At 44.5% G+C, this 23,296-nt stretch overlaps 1 protein-coding gene and 1 long non-coding RNA gene across 2 annotated transcripts in view; both read right to left on the bottom strand.

Annotated features, from left to right (window-relative positions):
* Nucleotides 1-23,296, bottom strand: part of SNX9 (sorting nexin 9) — an 89,719-nt gene that overhangs the window by 47,566 nt on the left and 18,857 nt on the right. The window contains exons 2-4 of the mRNA XM_070796438.1: nucleotides 3,561-3,647; nucleotides 2,201-2,275; nucleotides 853-978 (exon numbers count right to left, since the gene is read on the bottom strand). Coding sequence (XP_070652539.1) covers nucleotides 853-978; nucleotides 2,201-2,275; nucleotides 3,561-3,647 — 288 coding nt within the window. The remainder of the gene's footprint in view (nucleotides 1-852; nucleotides 979-2,200; nucleotides 2,276-3,560; nucleotides 3,648-23,296) is intronic.
* The window catches only part of LOC139184977 (uncharacterized), a 28,460-nt gene continuing 18,569 nt past the window's right edge, over nucleotides 13,406-23,296 (bottom strand). The window contains exon 2 of the long non-coding RNA XR_011568553.1: nucleotides 13,406-23,231. This is a non-coding gene — a long non-coding RNA (uncharacterized lncRNA). The remainder of the gene's footprint in view (nucleotides 23,232-23,296) is intronic.

The raw sequence follows: 23,296 nt of genomic DNA, 5'->3' as shown, positions 1-23,296 counted from the left end.
TCAGCCCTTCGAAAAAATATTCAGGGTTGATTTCCTTTAGGATTGACTGGTTTGATTTCCTCAAGTCCAAGCTCCAATATTTTGGCCACTTGATGTGAAGAACTGATTCATTAGAAAAGGCCCTGATACTGGGAAAGATTGAAGGCAGGAGGAGAAGGGGACGACAGAGGATGAGATGGTTGGATGACAGTACCAACTCGATGGACACGAGTTTGAGTAAGCTCCGGGAGTTGGTGACGGACAGGGAAGAATGGCGTGCTGCAGTCCCTGGGGTCGCAAAGAGTCAGACACGACTGAGTGACTGAACTGAACTGAATCAGGTAGTCACCTAAATTGGTCAAATTCATTAAAATTAATATTAAAATTTCAGTACATTTTTCTCAAATTATCCCGCTTTTCCAGTACAATAACAGTGCAAACTACTGGATGTGCGGCTGCCTTCACGCGCACTGCACCTGCACGAGGGGCTCACGCCGGACACGCACGGCACGAGCCAAGGGCACAGAAGTCATGCCCTGCTCCAGCCAGAGTTTTGACACTAACCGCAGAGGACCCTTTTCCTTCCTCGCCCTCGCTTGCGAGGATATTCCCAGTTTATCGGGTCTGTGTTCAACATGCCAGACTTTTACAAGCAACTCTGAATGAACACCCTGGCTTCTCACTAATAATCAATGCTATAAAAATAGTCTGCAGCAGGCTTAAGAGGCAAGGTCTTTGTTAGAACCCAGCAAGAGAACGCCACACACACACCTAACAGCTATTTTGTTCGTGCTTTCAGGGAATGGCAAGAGCTTGACACACCACAGGCTTTCACACGTGTGCTTTGTTCCGTCAAGCCCGACTACGATTTACCTGGTTGTTGCTGTTGGTGGCCGATGCATTGGCTTGGGCTGTACTTGCTGACAGGGAGTCGAAGAAGGCTTGGTCGGCCACTGAATTTCCACAAGCAAACTGATCTTTGCCATCACTGGGCAAAATCTGAACATTGGGAAGGACCATAGTTACTTACTTCATAGACTATAGAGTTATTTCAGAGGTAGAATCCCTGATGGCAAGTAAGAACTATCAAAAGGTTTCTATTCTTAAAAGGTATGAGCTCAAGAATATCTGCCCTAATGATTCCTTTCTGCAAGTGTGCAGAATTCTTTAGAAAAACGCAATTAATACCAGGATCAGCTTATCACATTTTTCTCATTCTTGTCAGTTTTTAGGATCCTGAATGCACGGTGTACAGAGGTCAAACATGACATAACGTGAGACCCGTGGGCCAGGTTCAGGGACCTGTGAATCCTCTGATAGTGTCTGGAAAGGTGGGGTGCCTGCCCGTGCACATGTCGGGCTGGCCTGAATTCATTTGGTTTTTCCAGAAAAGATGCTCTAGAAAAACCCAAACACACTTTCTGGCCAACCCAACATTTCAGCAATATCATCAGTATTCTCCAAAGCGCTCAAAATTCCCCACTGAACTCTCAGTCAGGACAACAGCCAGCCTTCCCATTTTGCAGGCAGCGCCCAGCACACACCCTCCCAGGGCACGTGATCTCTCTACTGGAGGGGAACCCAAGGCAACTCTGTTCCTGAGCTACACTCCAGTTTTACTCACAGGCTACCAGGCAGCCTCAGTGTCTCGCTATCACCCGGGATGAAAGAGGCAGGCTCACCATGGACCCAGGGCTCCGTTCTGCGTGACCTACGGACAGCCAGCAGGGGGTGCCAGGAGGCCGACTCAGAGAGCCTTGGTCAGCTGGGTGGGGTGTGTCCCCACACCATCCTTGGCATTTATCACTGCAGAGCTTGCACCCGGCAACAGCTCACTCAAGATCCTGGGTCTTGGAGAATGGGAGAAGGAACTGACAGAGAGGTCCTAGACTAGCACAGGGAGAAGAAAGTGACCTTAGAGTCTGCTACTGAAACTCTGTGAGTCCACTCTACGGAAGCTGCTATCCTTGGAAGGAACTTCAGCTGAGTATTTGGAGTCACTCTTTGGCATATAAGTCTGTAGGTAATATTTCTTCTTGGTTCTAATTTAGTGAATTTTCTACATTTTATATAATCAGCAAGTAATTATTTTTACAATGGAATTTTTTTCATTAAAAATAAAAATAGAGTTATCTTTCATTCTTGTCCTTTAAGTTGATAATTCGTAAAAACACATATGACAAAGACCAGGTTTAATTAATAAACAAGAGTAAATTCTTACCTCAACATAGTCTGTTGGAACAAGCCCTCGTTCTCCTTTGCTGTTTCTTCCTTCCAGCCATCCTCCACCAACATCCTCAAAAAGGTTAAAAGAAAAAAAAATATTATAGTTGGAATTTCCTGGAGAAATTTGGCTCTGGGAATTGTTATCCATAAAAAAAGTAATTAACGTTAACCCATTAACCTTTTCATTCCTATGGGGTTAACGCTGTTAAAAATGTCAAATTCTTAAGCTTTCTCTTTATGCCAGAAAAGGATATAATTTAAAAATGAGAAAAATCAAACTTCAACAATAATTGATCAGAGAGAGAGAAACAGAATGCCAAGATTTTGTAATTTCTTTCTGATGACTGGTCTGTGGTAGACTACACATGGTTTGCAGCTCTGATTGTCAAGGGGCAGAACGCACCCACACTTCCAGAACCTGCGCTATCCTTCGTGACCTCTTCGGCCAACAGACTGAGGTGGAGATAACACAGGGTGAATACGGAGCCGGCCTCAAGAGGCTCTGCACACTTCAGCTCACTCTTCTTTCTTCCCCAAAAGAGCTGATATTTGGGTTGACAGATGATGACAGAGACAAGGCTCCGTCCGTCTCCCTGTTGGCCCACCCAAAGCCAGCCGACCCCCAGCAGGAGAAATGCCAGACAGAGGAGGTCATAGTGGCCTGCTCTGCCCTAGCACCATGCTGGGTGATGCAGGCCCATGGGTGAGCCCAGGTCAGGAGAACCACCCAGCTGGCTTGTGGATCCCCAAGGAACAACAACAGACTGTTTAAGCCACTAAGCTTTGGGATTGCCTGTTATTTAGAAAACTAACTGGCCCAACCTTCCAGAGCGCTCCTAGATAAATAATGTTAATAAACTAAACAGTATAATGTATTCTATGCCAGGATTCCCAATTTTTAATGTTACCTTTGAAAAATCCTACTGCTTCCCTTTAAGATAATAAGGGCTATCTTAAATTCATAAACCATACCCTAATTAACATCCACCTGAATCTAGATAACATATTCTTTAAAAAAGTCATTTTAAATGACTGTCCATTTCTTGACCACAACAGCAATTTAAATACTATTTTACCGAGAAATTAAGAGTGCTTCTTCATTAAAAAAAAAAAAGTAAATATAAGCTTTCATGTCTTCTATGATTAAAAATAGGGCCTATTTACTTATACACACCTGGCATACTGTATAAAACTACATATATTTTTTTCTAACCAGCAATTCTTTTTTTAACCATCAGTACTGCACAAGCAACAGGAAAGGAATTCATGAGGGTTTGAAAGATCAGCCTATTAAAAAAATAAAATCTTAAACATAAATCCTTAAGAGACCAATTTAAACATAACAGTTCTCTTACTGGATTTGTAATTGTGATGATTTCGCCTTCGTTAACTGTCAGTTCATTATTTCCAGGTTCAGCAGAAAAATCATACATAACCCGAGCCTATTGGAAGTAAAGAGAAAAAGAGGAAGTTACAAATGTAAACGTAACAGTAAAAAAAAGAGAAAAAGAACCACCTATGCCGCTCACTTTGTGAACAACATGTCATGACCGTGGTTGCGGTTGTTTTGGAACAAAGGAAGACGTCGGATCAAAGTGATTCATCAGCCCTGTTTGTGAGGAAGAATGACACGAAGAGAGAGAGCCCTGCTCTGCTCTGGGAGGAGGGAGGTTTCTGGTCGCCGCCCACACTGCACTTGAGATCGGGCCCCGAAGAACTCAGAATAAACCCATTTCAGCAAGGGGAAAAGAGCACGCATGGCCTTCCTGGCAGGAGGTAAGGAGTGGAAATACAGACACTGTTCACTGTGGGCACACGGACTCTCAGGGACTGAGGGATCTCCATGGAAGTATGTACACACGAGATGCACAGTCTTTAGATGAGCCTCCTGCTATTAAAACTCTCACTGTTCTTTACCTAGGGTAAATTTTGATGGTGCAGCAACCTTAGCCAACTAAAAACACAGAAATCTGAGCTGTGTGCAAGATATATTCATACTCTTCTACTAGAATACTTCCTACTAAGAAGAAAGTGTTGGTTGCTCAGTCGTCTCTGACTCTCTGCGACCCCATGGACTCCAGCCCACCTGGCTTTTCTGTTCATGGGATTCTCCAGGCAACAATACTGGAGTGGGTAGCCACTCCCTTCTCCAGGGGTTCTTCCCGATCCAGTGATCGAATCCAGGTCTCCTGCTTTGCAGGTGGATGCTTTACCATCTGAGCCATACGAAGACTTACCTAGGGCTCTCGTATACTTGGGTCAGGTAACCTGAGCAGTTGTGATTTTCAAAATTTTTCTTGCCATGGAATCTGAATCTCATAGAAAATAGACTAAAGGGAAGCTGTTCTGGTTGATGTGAGGTGGGGCTGCTCTTTCAGGCCCCTTCCTCAAGCAGATGCTTGAGGTACCAACCCTGAGATGTGGGTTCCTTGGAATAACTGCCATGCACGTATTCCAAGAAAGACAACTACTGCTGTAAAAAATACATATACTTTTATGTTATGTGCATTTAGTCCATCTCAAATTCTAAATAATTGTCTCTTCATGTACTGTCTTATAGAAGGCAGTCCATCTTACAAATCGAGACCACATGTACCTAGGAAACGTGGTTTGTTTTGAATTCATCCTGGTGCTTCCCGGTGGCTCAGTGGTAAAGACTCCACCTGCCAAAGCAGGAGACGTGGGCTCGATCCCTGGTCAGGGAGGATCCACATGCCGCGGAGCACTAAGCCCACGTGCACAACTGCTGAGCCTGTGCTCTAGAGCCGTGCGCAGCAGCTACTGGAGGCCCTGCGCCTGGAGCCTGAGCTCCACGACAAGAGAAGCCGCCACAAGGAGAAGCCTGCGCACCGCAACGGAGGAGCCCTCGCTTTCCGCAACTAGAGAAAGCCCACGCGGCAATGAAGACCAAAGAATGAATATAAATAAATAAACAGAATTATATCTATATAAAAGTAATTGTCCTAAGAGGCAAAGCGAAGTCTGCCTACAGGGTTCATCAGCTAGGACTAGTGGGCATACACGCCTTTAACATGCATTTGCTGCACACCGACCATGGGGCAAGAACGCGCTGGCCAGTGCTTCCTCCACACCTGCTTAAGGACACCTGAAATGCTTCTAACAGGGACCAAGGATTCACATCCAGTGGCAGAAGATTACGGGGAAAGATCCCAAATTCTAATTTACTTTGAAATACATCAAAAATTATAAGATGAACTGGTGGAGGAATGTGATAAAGCAGGTATAGTAAGTAAACTTATTTATGGAATCTTGATAGTGGGTTTATGGTGTCCAATGGAAAATGAGTTCAACTTTTCTACATGCTTGAAATTTTTCATAATAAAATGTTGGAAAGAAACGAACAGTAGTGCACAGCATCAGATCCTTTACTTTTACACACTGGGAAGGGGGACTGAGAGCCAGGCTCAGGTAGAGTGAGAATTCTGCAAGTGTCACCGTTTTCCTGAGGTCACTACGAGGACAGCGACCCTGGGCTGAGGTATGTTCCTCACGCAGCTGCAAAAGGAGATAGAATTCAGCTTGTCCCACTCAGGACTAAAACATGTTTTTAAAAACATGTCAAACCAACCTCAATCCCTCACGCAATGAGGGCAGATAGGAGGTAAAGGCCTGAGGAGGGAGAGGGGGGCTCCCCAGGCCAGGACGCACCCCCAGGACAAGAGCCAGACAAGGAACCCACTGTTTTGATCCTGCTCCTTGAGGATCCGTTAACAATTTTTTTGATCCACTTAAGTCCAACCAGGCCTCAGATACAGAATAGCAAAGCCTCTCCTTTACTAAACTTAACAACTTGGTGAAACAGAATGTGAAACAAGTCAAAAATAAAAAAATGGAAACTCCCCTACACATTTAAATATTACTGAACATCTACCCACGGAAAATGTCTATAAGCACTGTAGGTTTATTTTAAACATTGACTTAGGACTTGTTTTTTTTTTTTTAAACCTAGAGATGCTTAAGAATTATAACTGAGACTAACTTTGGGGAAGATTTAAAAAGCACATCCCCAAATGAGCATAAATGTCAACAGGAAAAAAAAAAAAAAGCCACTGAGCTGAGAAGAGCAACTCGGTTGCTCTAGGTGAGCAGGTTTGGCGCAGACTGGAAGCCCGCCAACACCAGCTCCTCTCCCGTCTTCTCTCGGCCTCCAGGTCTCCTCACCTTCCCACCCTCGCCGCCACTACAGGGTCCACGCAAACAAAGATGTTGCCCTCGACCTCAACTGCCGAGCCGCCGACTATTTCTGATGTGGTCGTTGAAAGAAAAGGTTATTTTTCTCACTCCCTTTTCCAGTAGTAGCTGTTCTTTAAGAAACAACTCCAAGCATTTCAAGGGCTAAATTTCCACAGTTCCTGGTCAGTCAGAATTGGTGGCAGCCATTGAGAATAGCTCCAAAATTAATTTTCTTCTGTAAATTTTTTTAAGAATAGACTACCAGTAAAATTGATACATGCTTTTAAAAATGTTTTTCCGAAAATGGGTTGAGGTATGTTCTCCTGAAACATGACGCACTTGGAGGAGATTTCTAACTGGCCAACTAGACAAGCAGTGCGGCTTGAGAAACCTCCAAGACAAAGAGAAATGTAAACATAAATTCATTGCGTAGGAATATGTTTCCAAGAAACGAATAGAATGATCTTAAGTCTCTGTGTAACAAAAGGCAATTTACAATCACAAGGGGGAAGAAATCCTTCGGAATACTTTCACTAAACCAATCAAACTGTACCATCCACTGCCGTGTCACTCCACCCAGCCTCCACTCCACTCATGCACAGTGATTCTGGAAATACTTGGACCAAGGGAATCCAAAGGCCATGTTGTGACCAAACTGCTGGAGGCTGGGATGACTCTAAGAGACTTTCTACCCAGACTCGCCCGGACCAAAGCTTCTTTATTTGGTGTATAGAACAATCAGATGAAAGCATCTGAACAGTTCTTGGATGTGGTGGCATCAAACTGGCCATATCACACATAGCATCACTATTACCTCAATCACTAATATATAAAACATGAGCTACCAGGGAAAGAACTCTGCAATTCACATGAAAAGGTTTAAAGAGCATCTAGAACTCAAGAAAAAGACCGGCAATCCACCAGAAAAATGGGCAGAGAAACACGGCTCACAGAAAAAAATAAATGGTCCTTATACCATTTATGTCTGGGGAAAAAAAATGCTCAATCCCACACATGAAGGAAGACAAGTTGATCGGCAGATGTAGCCAGATCTCCCTTTGCTGGGGACTGCACTATTTAAACCTCTGCCAGCAATACGAAAGAAACGGTTCTCCCCAGCTTCACAAACAAAATCAATCACCCAACCTTTGTATTTCTGCTCATCTGGTAAGTGAGAAATTTTGCCTCAATACAGTTTTCAAGATCCATTTACCCTTAGATCCAGAAGTCTCATTTTGAGAATCCATTCTCTACACGCATGTGTGTACCACGGCACTTAGTGCAGCACTGTTTGCAATATGAAAAGACTGCAGACCACCCTGGTAGCTACTAAAAGGGAATTAGTTACATAGACCATGGTATAGCATCACAAGAAAATATGTAGCAATAAAAGAATGGGAACAATCTATGTACTGACAGGAACTACTGTATCATTAACTGAGGAGAGCTAGCTAGCTGCACAATAGGGCATGTAGTATGCTACTTTTTTCAGAGGCAGAATACTTATACTTGCCAGTACTTCCATAAAGAAGCACTGCTGCTAAGTCACTTCAGTCGTGTCCGACTCTGTGCAATCCCGTAGACAGCAGGGACCAGGCTCCCCCGTCCCTGGGATTCTCCAGGCAAGAACACTGGAGTGGGCTGCCATTTCCTTCTTCAGTGCATGAAAGGGAAAAGTGAAAGTGAAAAAAGAAGCACTAGATAATTAAAAGAAATTCTTTTAAAATTGGTTGCCTATAGAGATGGGAGAGGAAAATGAATGGATAAGAATAGTGAGATTTCTCAGTTTATTTCTTATCATTTTAACTGTGTACATGTATCACCTGCCCAAGACTTCTAAATGAAGATGGCGTGGGGGGGCGGTTACAAGAATCAGCAAAAGATAACTAGTTAGAAATAATGTAAGGAGATGTGTAAGGGAAAACTTTACAATATTCCTGAAAGACACAGAAAATGGGAAAAGCTGAGGAGTGTGGCACGCTGTTTGCAACAATGGCCACAATCAATCTTCCCATCCCTCTCTGAACACCCCCTGCAAGGTGACTTTGCCACTCCTCCCAGTACCAAGAGGAGGCTGTTTTTCCACCTTTTGACTCTGGACTCGTTCATTTGCTTGCTTTGGCTGACAGGGTAACAGCAACCGTGATACAAGCAAAGGGCATGAAGCACCTGCCGGGTGGGGCCTGCCCTCCCGGTTGCCAGGATCACCTCCCCAACCACATGAGCCTCTGCAAAAGAGAGACCACCGTCTCACCCCAGCCCCCCCAGCTGCACAAGGCGAGACCCCGGTATGTGGGCACAGCCACCCACGGCCTCGAGGCCTGGGCAGGCTTTTCAGACCACAAGAACCACTCACAGCCAATCTGCAGAGGTACAGGGAATAACACACTGTCTTAAGTCATTAAGTTTACAGAAAACCATGAAGAGCACCAAAGGACATCTTAGGTGAATTTTTAAAATAATCTTGCAGTGGAGGAGGACTTCAAATACGGAACAGAAATCCTGAAGAGAGAAAAATTTCTCTTCTCCCAAAATAACACATACCTACCTTGCCTGGCAAAAGCCATTATCAATAAGATTAAACAAAAAAAACAAATGACAAGACAGGAAAAATATGTGACTTTTATCACAGACTAAAGTTGGCTCTCCTACTCTATGAAGGGTAACTATGAATCAGTAAAAATAAAAGGCTCTCAAAAATGTAAAACCTCACTTATAAAACTAAACAAATATTAGTTTTCCACTATTAACTGGCAAAACAAAAACCTTTGATCAGAACATCGTGGGTGAGGGTGTAGGGGCAGAGAAAGAGGAGATACGTAGAGCTGGTGGCAGTGAGAGGCAGCCTGGCAGTGCCTATCAAAATCCAACTCAGCCTCTAGGAAGTCTTCCTCCAGAAATATTCACACATGTGCAAACGGTTATTCACTGCAGCTCTGTTTACAGAGCAAAGGACCAGGCCAGCCTGAAAGTAAGGATTGGTTAGTCAAATAGGGCCCTGCCATGGAAGGGAGTATCAAGTACTCCGGCCAAAAAAAAAGAGAAGGGCTTGCTTATTTTTCACATGTGGAATCATCTCTAAAGTGTGTACATTAAATGAGAAAATAAAGCAAAGTACACCATTGTGTCAAAAAAAAAAGAAAGAAAGAAAGAAAGAAAATGCATCTGCTTATCTCTGTAAAGATATATAGAAGTAACATTGCCTCTACGAGAAGACAGCCGGCTGAAGGACAGATAGGAGAGAAATTTTCAGTGTTATCTTTATGTACCATTTTAAGTGCTGTTTTTTTTAATATGAACTTACTGTTCAGTCAAAAAAAATTATAAATCAGAAGCACTGTCTTATACCACTAACCCAGGAAGCTCAGAATCTTGCTGAAATTACCACAGTCTTTTCGAGAATGTTTCCCCAGGTATGACAAAACACAAAATGCTCCAAAGTTTAACTCAAAAAATGGCTGGAAGGCAATCAGAATCCGTAGTAAAGTCTACACATTCCTGGAGCTCTCAGTCTGCGTGCTGCTATTTCTGTGTGTGTGTATGTAAAAAGGCACTTTTAGAACAACAACAAAAGCAATATAATGAAGATAAAAAAGGAAAAGTCAGAAAATGTTCCTCTTCGCCCCAAAGGGCACAAGCGCTAACAGATTTGAAAGTACCCCTCAGGATGTTCTGCATTTGACACGCGTGTGTGCGTGTGCAGTCGCACACACACACACACATATACACACACCCAATCAGAACCACGGCACCCGTACACCTCTGCATTTCATGTTTCATCTAGTCTTCGGACTCTTCATATCAGCATATCTACCCTGCTCTTTATCTGAGTTGCAAGGCTACTAATCACCACTCAACCTCCAGGGCAAAGCACAGGAAAACCTACTTACCTGTGGCTAAGAAAAAACTGCACCCCCCTCCAAATTCAAATAGCTTTACTGTGTTTCCTGGTTATAAAATGACATGTACGTTATAGAAAAACAAGATAAAGGTTTACCAGCAAACAGTACCCCAGTCTCAAACTTCAGAGACAGTGAGCAGGAAACATACACGCTCCCCTGACAGTGGGCTGTCTGCGCCACCCCTGCCCCCCAGCGCATCCTGACAATGTTTTCATTTCTCCCCCAAAGTGGGGATGAACTGTAATTACTGGCAACGTGGTGATAAGAGCTGGCTTCAGAGCCAGACCACGAGTCCAACTGCCCATTCTACTTACTGTTTCACCAGCCGTGTAAACTTGGCTGAATTCCTCAAAGTCTCCGGCTCAAATTCCTCAAGAATGCGATAAGGCCAACAGTATATGCCTCGTGACACAAATGATCAGTGAAGTAATAGATGTAAGGTGATCGGAACAGTGACTGGCATAAAGGGCTCAATTAATGCTACCTATCATGACCTCCAGCGTTTCCCCTGAGTATTATACATACATTCTGTGTGTGCTAAAAAAACTTGCTGCCGCACAAGGGAAACAGCCAGTGCCAGGTTACTGACTCACACAAGTAGTTCTAGAGCCTGTCACTTCACCTGACTGAAGGAGAGCCAGACCGCCTGAGAGGCTGACCAGAAAGAGCGTCCACCCCCACTGCGTGTAGTTTGAGTGCGAAGGTAAGGGGTAACCAAGGCTGACGGTGGTCCACAGGGAATTCCTCAACCCCAATCATTTGAAACAATATTAGAATGATGAAAATTAATCAGGAGACCAATTTTAAAATAAAAAGAAATCAAGTTTCTCTGTAAACAATCACTTGATTTTTTTTTAATGTATGTATATACAAAGATAATTGGGGGTTATTCCCAAGTGCAACAACAACAACAACAAAAAACAAAATACCAAGCAGAAGCGATAACCAAATGCATGAAGAGCCTTAGTAAAGAAAACCTTTTCAATAAATCACACTGTGTTCCGGAGAACAAAGGTAGGACATCACAGAGATGCCCAGCCACAAATATAACGTCATTTCATCTAAAATCCAAAAGATTTCTTTTTGAGAAACTGTGAATGAACTTGTCCCAAAGCACTCTGCTCACTTTAAAAAGGGCACCTGAAACGTACCATGACTTGAAAAACCAAAAATGACCAAACTTCACCTTTAGCACTTTAAGGCCACAAACAAAAATCAACAGCCAGAGATCATACGATCATTCTCAAGACTTTTTAACATTTTCATCCACCTCTAATATAAACTCAACCTAGTTTCCAAAACGGCACAAAGTACCTTAAAGTATTCATTTTCCTCATTAGGTTGAAAGACTGTCCCTTAAAACAAGTCCCTACTTCAGCTGTTAGTCTTTTTTGTCTTAATGCTAGTGATCACCAGCAAGGACCACCGAGCCCTTTACTACACTGATTATTCTGTACTGAATACCCAACAACCCCATTTAGGGGGAAAAAAAAATCTCTCTTAAAAGTTAAGAGAAATAAGTCCTCACAAAGAACTCTATCAAAATATTCTATTATACTCAGTGCTTCAGATTCCTTGCAGGGACTGAAATTTCCCCTAAATCCGTATTTTTTTTCAAATACAGAGAGCTTCAGAGCGCTCACCGAGTGCTGGGGAAAGCACAGGCCAGGGCGCCCGAGCGGTGGCGCAGCTTCTCTGCTGTCTGGAGGTCTCGTGGGTCAACTGTGACCGCACGCGAAATGGCAAAAAAAATAACCCTGTCCCCTAGAACGTCATCATTTTCCTGATAGAACACCAATCGACCCAAGGCCTTTTAGGATAAAGCGACTAAAAAAACTACAGTATAGACCAAGTAAAATTTAAAAAAGAAAAAAAAAACTAGAACATAAAGTAAATAATTGATACATCAAAATCTAGTTGTGAAAACAACTAATCAAGGGAACTCCCTGGAGGCCCAGTGGTTAGGACTCTGCTCTTCCACTGCCAACCGCCTGAGGGCCTGGGGTTCCATCTCTGGGAGGGGAACTATGATCCCATAAGGACCAAGAAAAAAAGAAAATCAACCAATCAAATAGCAAAAAGCAACAAAGAAGTAACTGGTATTAGATTTGCTCTGTGACCACATACTCACAAAAACAGCTAGAAAACTGGACAAAATATACAAAGTAACAGTTTCCAGAGACTCCGCAAAAGGACAGCACAGGAAAGGAAACTCCCAGAGAAAAGAAAGGGAAGATGAGCCCTGTGAAGGCTCTGGCTTTCTGACCCGGGGCACTGTCTTTCTGACCGGGGGCACTGTCTGACCAAGTGCTGCAAGAAGCCAAGAGCCCCAGGCAGGAAGCACAGGTCCTGCAAAGTTGACAAGCCAGAGACCAAAATTCCAGGAGGCTGGCCACCTGATGCGGAGAGTTGACTCATTGGAAAAGACTCTGATGCTGGGAGGGATTGGGGGCAGGAGGAGAAGGGGACGACAGAGCATGAGATGGCTGGATCGCATCACTGACTCAATGGACGTTGAGTCTGAGTGAACTCCGGGAGTTGGTGATGGACAGGGAGGCCTGGCGTGCTGCGATTCATGGGGTCGCAGAGAGTCGGACACGACTGAGCGACTGAACTGAACTGAACTGAACCGAAGGCGGCTGAAATCCGAGGACAAACTACCAGAAAGGAGTTACTCAGGGAAAAGGCTCCAGAAACCTGCGCAAAGGTCTCCTTGAGCTGGTTGGTAAATACTGAACTGCACACAACTGGGCAAACTGCTTTAAGGCCCGGCAAAGGTCAACTCTTGGGAGCTGCAGGGTCAAAGCACTGTCGGAGGTCAGGCAGAACCAGAAGATACTAGAGCTCTGACTAGCCAGAGAGGGAAATTCCACTGAACACACCCAAAGCATTCAAGGTAATGACCCTAGGCAGGCTAGGGCTAAAGGCTACCCTGGAGTCAACACACTCAGAAGTTACCCTTGAAAGAAAGGAACTGATGCAACATCACCCATAAAGAGAAATATCTTAAAAGCAGCCAAAGATGGGGGCGGGAGCTAGACTCATGACACACAAAGGAACAAAGAAAGACTGTAGGCTTCTTATTAGAAACAATACAAGCAAAATCCACCTGTAAAGCAGTGGAAAATAACAAAATCTATCAACAGAATTCTGTGCCCATCAAAAACATCCTTCAAAACTAAACATGATATAAAGACATTTCCAGACGAAAGCTAAATTTGTCACCAGTAAACCAACACTACCAGAAATATTAAAGGAAGCTGTTTAACCAGAAGGAAAATGATACCAAACACCTGAATTTACACCAAAGAAAGAGCGTCAGAAATAATATGTAGGCAAAAAAAAAAAAAAAACTCATCATTTAATTTCCCTAAAAGATATCTGACTTTGAAAGTCAGATAACTGACTTTTGAAACAAGAATAACCGCAGTGTATTGTGGGGTTTATAAAACTGAGAAATAAAATGTACAAAGAAAACAGCACAAAGGTCAGGAAGGAGATATAGAAACGTGCTGCTGCTGCTGCTAAGTCGTTTCAGTCGTGTCCAACTCTGTGTGACCCCATAAACAGCAGCCCACCAGGTCCCCCCATCCCTGGGATTCTTCAGGCAAGAACACTGGAGCTGGTTGCCACTTCCTTCTCCAATGCATGAAAGTGAAAAGTGAGAGTGAAGTCGCTCAGTCGTGTCCGACCCTCAGCAACCCCATGGACTGCAGCCTACCAGATTCCTCCATCCATGGGATTCTCCAGGCAAGAGTACTGGAGTGGGGTGCCATCGCCTTCTCCATAGAGATGTACTAGGTTCTCATAGTATGCGAAGTGCTGTATTGTTATTTGAAATTAGAAATGTGTTAAGATACCAATGCATACTGTGAACCTGAGGGCAATCATTCATGGATGGATGGATGGATGGATGGAAGGAAGAAAATAAATACTCCAATTAAAAGACAGATTGTCAACCTGATAAAAAGTAAGACCCTGGGCTTCCCTGGTCGCATAGTGGATAAGAATCGCCCGCCGATGCAGAGGACAACGGGCTTAATCCCTGGCCCGCGAAGATCACACATGCTGTGGGGCAACTAAGTCCATGCACCACAACTACTGAGCCCATGTTCTGCAACAAGAGATGGCACTGCAATGAGGTAAATATATAAAAGAAAAAAGATCTGCAGGTACGTTATTGATGAGAAATTCACTTTAAGAGACAGAAAACTTGGAAGTAAAGGAATGAAAGTTAAGAAGAGATGGCAGCACTACTGCAGGGGCTCTAGCTCACATAAAGGTCAGGACGGGGGCAGAGGAAGTGCACAGACTCCCCAAGGACTGAGTCACCGGGGGGAAGACAGCCGAGAGCCAGGATCCCTGGAGGCCTGTACAACCTGACTCTGGATGTGCGTGCAAGAAGCAGGCAGGCAGATGTCACTGCAAAACTCCTCCCGCCACGAGAGACAGGGAAGGAAGACACCGGGGCCCTTTTCTTCTGAAGACAACTGGTCCTGGGAAAAGGCCAGTTTAACAGAATTTCAGTATTTCAGAAAGTAGACAAGAATTTCACAACACATAGTAGGTAAACTAACATCAGAAAAAACAGATGGTGCACCAGGTACTGGATTTACTCTCTAACTTCAGACAAGTCAAATGCTGACCAAAATCTAAGAATCAGCACGGCAACTCTGGAGAGTGCTCCTGGAGAGAGTGAGGACAAGCCCAAGAATAGGGGAGGGGAGACCAGGCAGAGGCTGTCGATGAGAGCAGGAGGCGCTGGAGGCCAGGGTTCACAGGGGAGGGTGTGGGAGAGCAAAGGGCCACACACAGGCTGCCCTGGAGACCTGTGGAGGGACCATCTCTCAGAGTCCCCGCTGAGAACTGATCAGCGTGCGAAGCAAGAAAACCACCCAAGGAAGAACCGCCCAAGGAGCACGCAGGACAACCTCCAAGGGGGTAATTAAGAGATATGTGGGATACCTGTTAGTATTTTGCAAAATCGACTTTAGTTTATAAAATCAAGACATTTATGCTTGCCTGGAAAACGGTAAATTTACATTACATATATTTTACCATGATTTTTAAAGTGAAAGTGATGTCACTCAGTTGTGTCTGACTCTTTGCGACCCCATGGACTATATAGCCTACCAGGCTTCTCCATCCATGGGATTTTCCAGGCAAGAGTACTGGAGTGGGTTGCCATTTCCTTTTCCAGTGATTTTTAAAAGTCCATGCAAATAAATAGTACAATGGTGGGGGGAGGGGAACACAACTAAGGTTACCCTAATTGCACTGCATTCCGTCTACGGAATGAGCTTTCTGTGGCTGATGGTACACCCCCTAACACATGGACAGCCACCAGCAGCTAGCAGTAATGTGGGTTTAAAAGTCAAAGAAACAAAAATGTAATCTCAAAAGTGGCCTGCCAGAAGTGTTAAACAAAATAAAATACTTTCAGTGTAGACACCAAGGATACAAAGCAGATGTGATGAGCTTCACACTGTAAAACCACTTTAAATTTTTTTTGCTTTAGGGCACTTTTGGGGGGTTACATGTAAGCACATGACCTCGGCTGTAATTTCAAAAAACAGGGACTTCCCTGGAGATGCTGTGGTTTGGATTCTCCCACTGCTGAGGGGGCGAGTTCAGTCCCTGTGAGAACAGAGATCCTACAAGCTGCAGTGTGAGGAGGGGCGGGGCGGGGGGGGGGGGGGGGGGGTGGGAATGAAAGGAAGGAAGGAAGGGAGAGGAGAGGCCAGGAGAAAACTCTCACAGACTACAAAGATAACTGCCCCCTACGCTATATGCTCAGAGGCTCTTAGCCAGTTATACTTTCTAACTAATCCATGATTTTATTTAACTTCTCTGCTCTCTTCTCCTCCTTAGCATTTAAACCACTCTTTAAAGAATTCCTACTTCAACCCCAAATACTCCTTGGACCAATGTCTTCTCTTAACATCTCTAAGAAATTTGAATTTATTGTGTAAGCACACTCAGTCGTGTCCGACTCTCTGTGACCCCATGGACTGTATTCCGTCAGGATCCTCTGTCCATGGAATTCTCCAAGCAAGAATACGGGAGTGGGTTGCCATTTCCTCCTCCAGGGGATCTTCCCAACTCGGGGATCGAACCCAGGTCTCCTGTATTGGCAGGCGGATTCTTTACTACTGTGCCACCTGGGAAGCCTCAACCCCAGATACTCCTCTATCCCTCTGATCTATGCCTTCTCTTAACTTCTCTAAGAAATATGAATTTATTAATCAATTTACTTTCTTACTGGGGTATAGCTGGATTTAGTGTTAATGTCTGCTGCATAGAAAAGTGATCCAGTTACATATATAATCTCTTCCATATTCTTTTCCAGCATGATTTATCACAGGATTCTGGATTCAGTCCCCCATGCTACACAGTAGGACTTTGTTGTTTATCCATCCTATTTGCAATAGTTGGCATCTGCTAATCCTAAACTCCCAATCCATCTCCCCCAACCCTGGCAACCACAAGTCTGCTTTCTAGGTCTGTGAGTCGGGTTTTGTTTCGTAGGTTAGTTCATTCTTGTCTTACTTAGATTTCACATCTAAGTGATAATGTATATATTTGTCTCTTTTGGACTTCACTCAGTGTGATAATCTCTATGTCCATTTAAGTTGCTGTAAATGGCATTATTTCATTCTTTTTCATGGCTGAGTAGCATTCCACTGTATATGTACCATATCTTCTTTATCTATTCAAAAGAAATTTAAATTTTAAGACAAGCTGTCCACGTTCACTGTGTCCACCTCATTTGCTACTCACTCTTCACCCCACAGCAGCCGAGCTTTGCCTGTGTAACGACACTGGAATGGCTCTGTCAAGGCCACGAGCAACCCTCCTGGAGGGAAACTAGTGGACCTGCGGGGCTCAGCTCACTCCGCCTCCTGGCTGCATGGGACACCGCCGTCCACTTCCTCCTTCTTGAAACATTCCTCCCTTTGCTTCACAATGTGGGGCCTCTTCTGTCTTTTCTTTCTCAGGCTTCGTTTTGGAGGCAGGCCATCCTGTAAAAAGTTCATGTTCCCGGGATCCAGTGCTCTTCTCACTGGACATACTCTCCCCGGGTGACAGTCACCCCTGACAACTTCCGCCTGCCATCTTTATACTGATGAATCCTACATCTGAACACACCTCCCCTCTTCCCTGACTTGATTAAATCTGCTCATCTTTCAGGCCCCTTAATTCACTGAGATTTCACTTGTGGGAAACATCCTATGACCTCTGGAACCTGCTGGGTCTCTCCTCCAGGCTGCCTTTGGGCCTACACTGTACTTCCCCAGCGCTGTACTTACACGGTATCACTCCTGCTTGCTGACCTGTGGTGCGTCTTCTACTGAACTGTAAGTTCCTTCTCTATCGCGTTCAGCACAGTGCCTGACACAGCAAGCACTCAAATACATATTTATTAAAGGAATGATTAATCAACGTACTGCACAGTTTGGTATCTACGACATAACAGGTGTTTGATGCTCAAGTTAATGCATTCATTGCCATTTCCAAGTAAGTTTCACCTATTTCAGTTTTGAAGTTATAGAAAGTAGTTTTCTTGAGACGAAAAACTTCGTTTAGTCTAGGGTTACCACCCCAGCTAAAGAATCAAAAACCATTTAACAGGCAATCATACATCTCTTAAGTTTATAAACTAAGCTCTGTTTCGCAAAGTGCCAATGCTTATCCTGAACATTTCTTAATTATACTTTTCCTAAATCTCTACTGTGACTGTGGGGTGAGAATTTCCCCACAGCATTCTAGGCTTTTCTGCTTAAAGCCATCAGAGACCATATTTAAAGTCTGCACTCCCCTGGGATCCTCTGTGGTTACTAGAGCGGATGACCGGATTCTAGACCAAAGCTAGGGGGCAGGCACACATTCATTTGTCAACCAAATATGTAACAGGTAGTTACTACTGCAGGGCTCCGTCCTAGGTGGACACAGTGGCGAAAAGCATCAAGGTGGCTACCTCCCCTCAGAAGTGTTTGTTTTAGGAGGTGTGCAAGGTAATGCAGGTGGCGGTGGTTGTGGTTTAGTCACTAATTCATGTCCAACTCTTTTGTGACACCATGGACTGTAGCCTGCCAGACTCCTCTGCCCATGGAATTCTCCAGGCAACAAAGCTGGCGTGGGCTGCCATTTCCTTCTCCAGGGGATCTTTCCGAACCAGGGATGGAACACTTTTCTCCTGCATGGCAGGCAGAAGGTTCTTTACCACTGAGCCACCTGGGAAGCAGGTGGTGGAGGTCCTGGTAAAGAGCTCAGTCAGTTGATGCGAGAGTAACGGACTGCTGGTGGCTACTTTGAAAGGGGTTGTTGGGGAAGGTCACTTTGATGAGGCAACATGGGAGATAGGAAAGGCCACGGAGGCCTGGCGTGCTGCAGTCCATGGGGTCACCACGAGTCGGACATGACTGAGCAACTGAGCGACAGCATCTGAGCTGACACCGGTGAATGAGGGTGCCGGCGTGTGACAAGCAGGGTCTGAGGCAGGACGCAAGGCCAGCTATGGCAGAAGGAGCAAGCGCAAAGGCCCAGAGGGAGCGCTGTGCAAAGCTAAGTGTAAAAGTACAGACTGGAGGTCAAATAATACAAAGGTACATTTACGAAAACAGTTTTTAAAAAACCAACCCTTCTTTTTAGCAGGGCTTCTCCACTGTGTCTATAAACCAGCATTCAGGAGGAAAAAAAAAGAGTATATTACTTGAATAACCTACAAATAAAACACACTGAAAATGAGCTACAGGAATTAAGCGCTACTAAGACCAGAGCAGAAGCTGTGTAGGGTATTACGCAGGCCTCCCGCCTCCTTCCTGGGCCTGTGGTAGAGATGACTAATCGGCCAGCGCAGTCTGTACACAGCCGCCGTCCCTCGCAGCAGTGCCCTCCTAGCAGCCTCTGCTTATCATCTCTGTCCTAAAAGTGCAATAATCAAAATGGATAATTTTTTTTTGGGGGGGGGCCACATTTGCAGGATCTTAGTTCCCTGACCAGGGATTGATCCCATGTCTCCTTTAGTGGAGGCATGAAAAACCACTGGACCACCAAGAAAGTCCCAAAATGGATAAAATTTTTAAAAATAATTTTTGTTAGAAAACTCCTAAAGAATATATGCCTCATGGTCCTGCTTTAATAAGTATGACACATTTTCCTGGTTTCAAAAAGACTGCCCTAAAAGTATAATTCCATCATAACCATGTATTACTGGATAAGATAAAAGACATCGGATACTTGATTTCTAGACCACATCAGTCACACATGAAAAAATGACAGGATGATCTGCAAGTCCCTTTGGACCTATTTAAATAATTTAAATTAACTATCTTACACTGTTGTTGTTCAGTCACTAAGTCGTGTCCAACTCTTTGCGACCCCATGGACTGCAGCACACCATGCTTTCCTGTCCTTCACTATCCCTGGAGTTTGCTCAAACTCATGTTCACTGAGTCGGTGATGCCATCCAACCAGCTCATCCTCTGCTGTCTCCGTCTCCTGCTCCCAATCTTTCCCAGTAACAGGGTCTTTTCCAATGAGTCAGTTCTTCGCATCAGGTGACCAAGGTATTGGAGCTTCAGCATCAGTCCTTCCAATGAGTATTCGGGACTGATTTCCTTTAGGATTGACTGGTTTGATCTCCTTGTTATCTAAGGGACTCTCAACAGTCTTCTCCAATTTTAAAGCATTGATTCTTTGGCACTCAGCCTTCTTTATGGTCCAATTCTCACAATGGTACATGATTTCCGGAAAAACCAGAGCTTTGACTATATGGAGATTTGTCAGCAAAGTGATATCTCAGCTTTTAAATACACTGTCTAGGTTTGTCATATCTTACATTAATCTGTTTAAATGATGCTAATAGATGCTACTATACTTAAAGATGGACTTCCTTAAGGTGACTCGGTGGTAAAGAATCCACAGGAGAGGTGGGTTCGATCTCTGGGTCGGGAAGATCCCCTGGAGAAGGGAATGTCTACCCACTCCAGTATTCTTGCCTGGGACATCTCATGGACAGAGGAAGCTGGTGGGCTACAGTCCATGGGGTCGCAGAGTCAGACACAACTGAGTGACTGAGCACGCACGCAAGCACTATACTTAAGTGAAATGTATAGATCTTTACTCAAAATGATGTTTCTCCTTAAAGCCGTCTACATAAATACACACACAACGGGGCTACGGGAGGAGCAGGGATGGCTGTTTTAAACTGACACCTGGAGGAAGGCCAGTACTCTTAACTATGGTTTATTTTTATCGGTGGTTCCTCTTTAGGGCACTTTCTCTTCTAAATTCATATAGCTACTATAACTCATCACAGAAATACAGCTGCTGTTTATCATATCAGAAGTATAAAGTTAAAGATACAGTATACCAAAGAGAATTGTTAGGGAAATACAATATAATTTGAAGAGCTGACAATGTTTATTATACCAAAAAATTAAAAAACACCAAAAAACGGAAGAATGAATCATACTTAGTCAAATGAAGAGATTTAAACAGGCACCAAGAGACGGAAAAATTCAGAATGAGGGAGTCATCACATGCAAAGATGGAGAAGCCAGAAAAACTCCCTGGTGGGTCCTAACCAGATGCCTCCTACAACACAGGAAGTGGACCTCCAACCAGGTTTTTGCCAGCATCCTCTTTTCTCTTTCTAGTTGGTCCTTCCTGCAACTAGAAGCCCCTACAAAAAGAGGAAACCACACAGACGAGGAAAGGTGAAGTGGGACTAAGTGTTTCTAGGTGGGACGCACGTCACATGTATCCTTCCTTAATTTTCAAAACAGCGCCCAACGGTGGGTGGTATTACTCAGTTCTGCAGGAGAAACAGCAGCTCGTATCAACTGCATGCATCAAGTAACCTGTTTTGAGGCAGAACGCCTGGCCAATGAGCTAGAGTTCTGACCAGCTCTTTGCCCTGCACCTTCCATGATGTCAGCTGCCCTGGAACAGGTGGGCTCTTCCTACCACCATCTTTCCTCTCAGCCAGTCAACCCAGCTCACTGCTGCCAGAGGCCCTCTCAGAAAAACCAGCATTGTGTCACATATCAAAAAGTCCTAATGACACCCTGTTTCCTGCGATCGAGCTCAGATCCATTTCCCTGGTGTTCACCATCCTCCAACATCTAACACCACCCTAAAAACCTAGCCCTGTTCCCCACTCCACAACACCAAGCCCTCTCCAATCACCTTTTTTCTCTCACGCAGAATCAGCACTGCGGAGTGCTCACGACATTCATGCCCTCTTCTCCCCTCTTCCCTGGGGGGTTAAAATCCGCCCCCATTTTGTTCAAGTTTTCATCCCTCCCTCTCGTGAGTCAGGTAAGGTAACCCCATGTCTGACTCCAGGTACTGATCTAGGCCTGATGAGCCAAGGCCCCAGTACTTCTTAATAGTGGTGCAGTTAACACTGGGCAAGGGGAGGACAATTCTTTATACTGTGATGATCCTGGAAGTCATAAAAAGCTTAACGTCCCTGTAAGGGATAAGAAGGCATCATTACAGACAGGGAACCAATAGCCCAGAGTGACTAATTTGCTTACGGTTAGTGAGCTAGAAAGTAGCAAAGCTGGAAGTGCAACCCAGGACTGTCCTCTCCAGGACACCCAGCAGGCCCCCAGCTCCCACTCAGGAAGTCATCCACTGAATATCCGCAACAGATCATTCCAAGAGGCTATGAAAACAAGCCGCCGCCCTCAAAGGCTAGTGGGAAAGACCAAAGGTTACGGCAGAATCAGAGAGGATGCTGAGCCTTTGTAATTTGGCCAGGATCTTTCATTTCCCCATTGAGTATGGTCTTGTATCCTGTTCACGAGGTTCTCGTGGCAAGAGTACTGGAGTTGTTTGCCATCTCCCCCTCCAACGGACCACGTTTTGTCCGAACTCTTCCGTCCGTCTTGGGTGGCCCTGAGTGGCATGGCTCATAGCTTCACTGAGTTATGCAAGCCCCTTCGCCTCAACGAGGCTGTGAATCCTGAAGGCACGAGGGCCTCGAGAACAAAAGCTGTATGTCTTTACTTCTTTTATCTCCTCTGTGGTAAACCTAACTACCTCAATTGCAAATTATTATAAGCACTGAACACTGGCTAAACTGAAATGCCAAGAAAGATCCTGTCCCATCAGCAGCAGCAGAATATATTTTTCCAAAGGATTAAGTCTTCCCTACTTCTCGAGCAGAAGGAAAGAGTAACACACAAACTGTAATTACTGAGTTCCCCATACTTGTAAGATCCTCTAAATTTAAAGAGTTACGATACCATTTTCTTAGTAAAACAGAAAATGGTACATTTACTTAAGTAAACTACACTTTTGTTATTCATTAGATAATTGTCTAAAATCCATTTTCTTTGAAAACGATACTGAAAAGCACTTCTGATAATCGTTTAAATCCTGATATGGCTCTAGGATACTGATTGACTAAAGGCAGCTGATCACGTTAAAGCAATACCAAAAAAATACTGAACTTACTACTACCATCAATTTTCCTCAAAGTCTGGTGGGTGCATGAGATTCACAGTCTAACCTAAGCAATGCCAGGTAACCAGCCACAAATCTTAACTTATTAATAAGAGTGCCATGACTGGCTTATTAATACGAGTGCCACGCATCCTGTGTTCCATGGGGCCGATCTGTCGGGTTTACTGATGTGCTCTGTGTTCTGTATAAAACACAGGATGTGTGTGCATGCTAAGTCCCTTCAGTCGTGTCTGACTCTGTGACCCCCATGGAGACCCCACCAGCTGCCTCTGTCCATGGGATTCTCTAGGCAAGAATACTGGAGTGGGTTGCCATGCCCTTCTCCAGGGGATCTTCCCCGTCCAGGGATCAAACCCACATCTCTCAGGTCCCCTGCATTCATAGGTGGGTTCTTTAGCACTAGCACCACGTGGGAAGCCCAAAACACAGGCATGCGGAATGAACTCCTGCCTGAGAGGCCACTCCCTAATATACAGGGGCCATCCTGACCCCACCAACTGAAGCTGTACTTGTAG

This window comes from Bos indicus, chromosome 9 (assembly GCF_029378745.1).
Source record: "Bos indicus isolate NIAB-ARS_2022 breed Sahiwal x Tharparkar chromosome 9, NIAB-ARS_B.indTharparkar_mat_pri_1.0, whole genome shotgun sequence".
In the NCBI taxonomy this organism is placed as follows: Eukaryota; Metazoa; Chordata; class Mammalia; order Artiodactyla; family Bovidae; genus Bos; species Bos indicus.
This window is presented reverse-complemented; position numbering and strand designations above follow the sequence as displayed.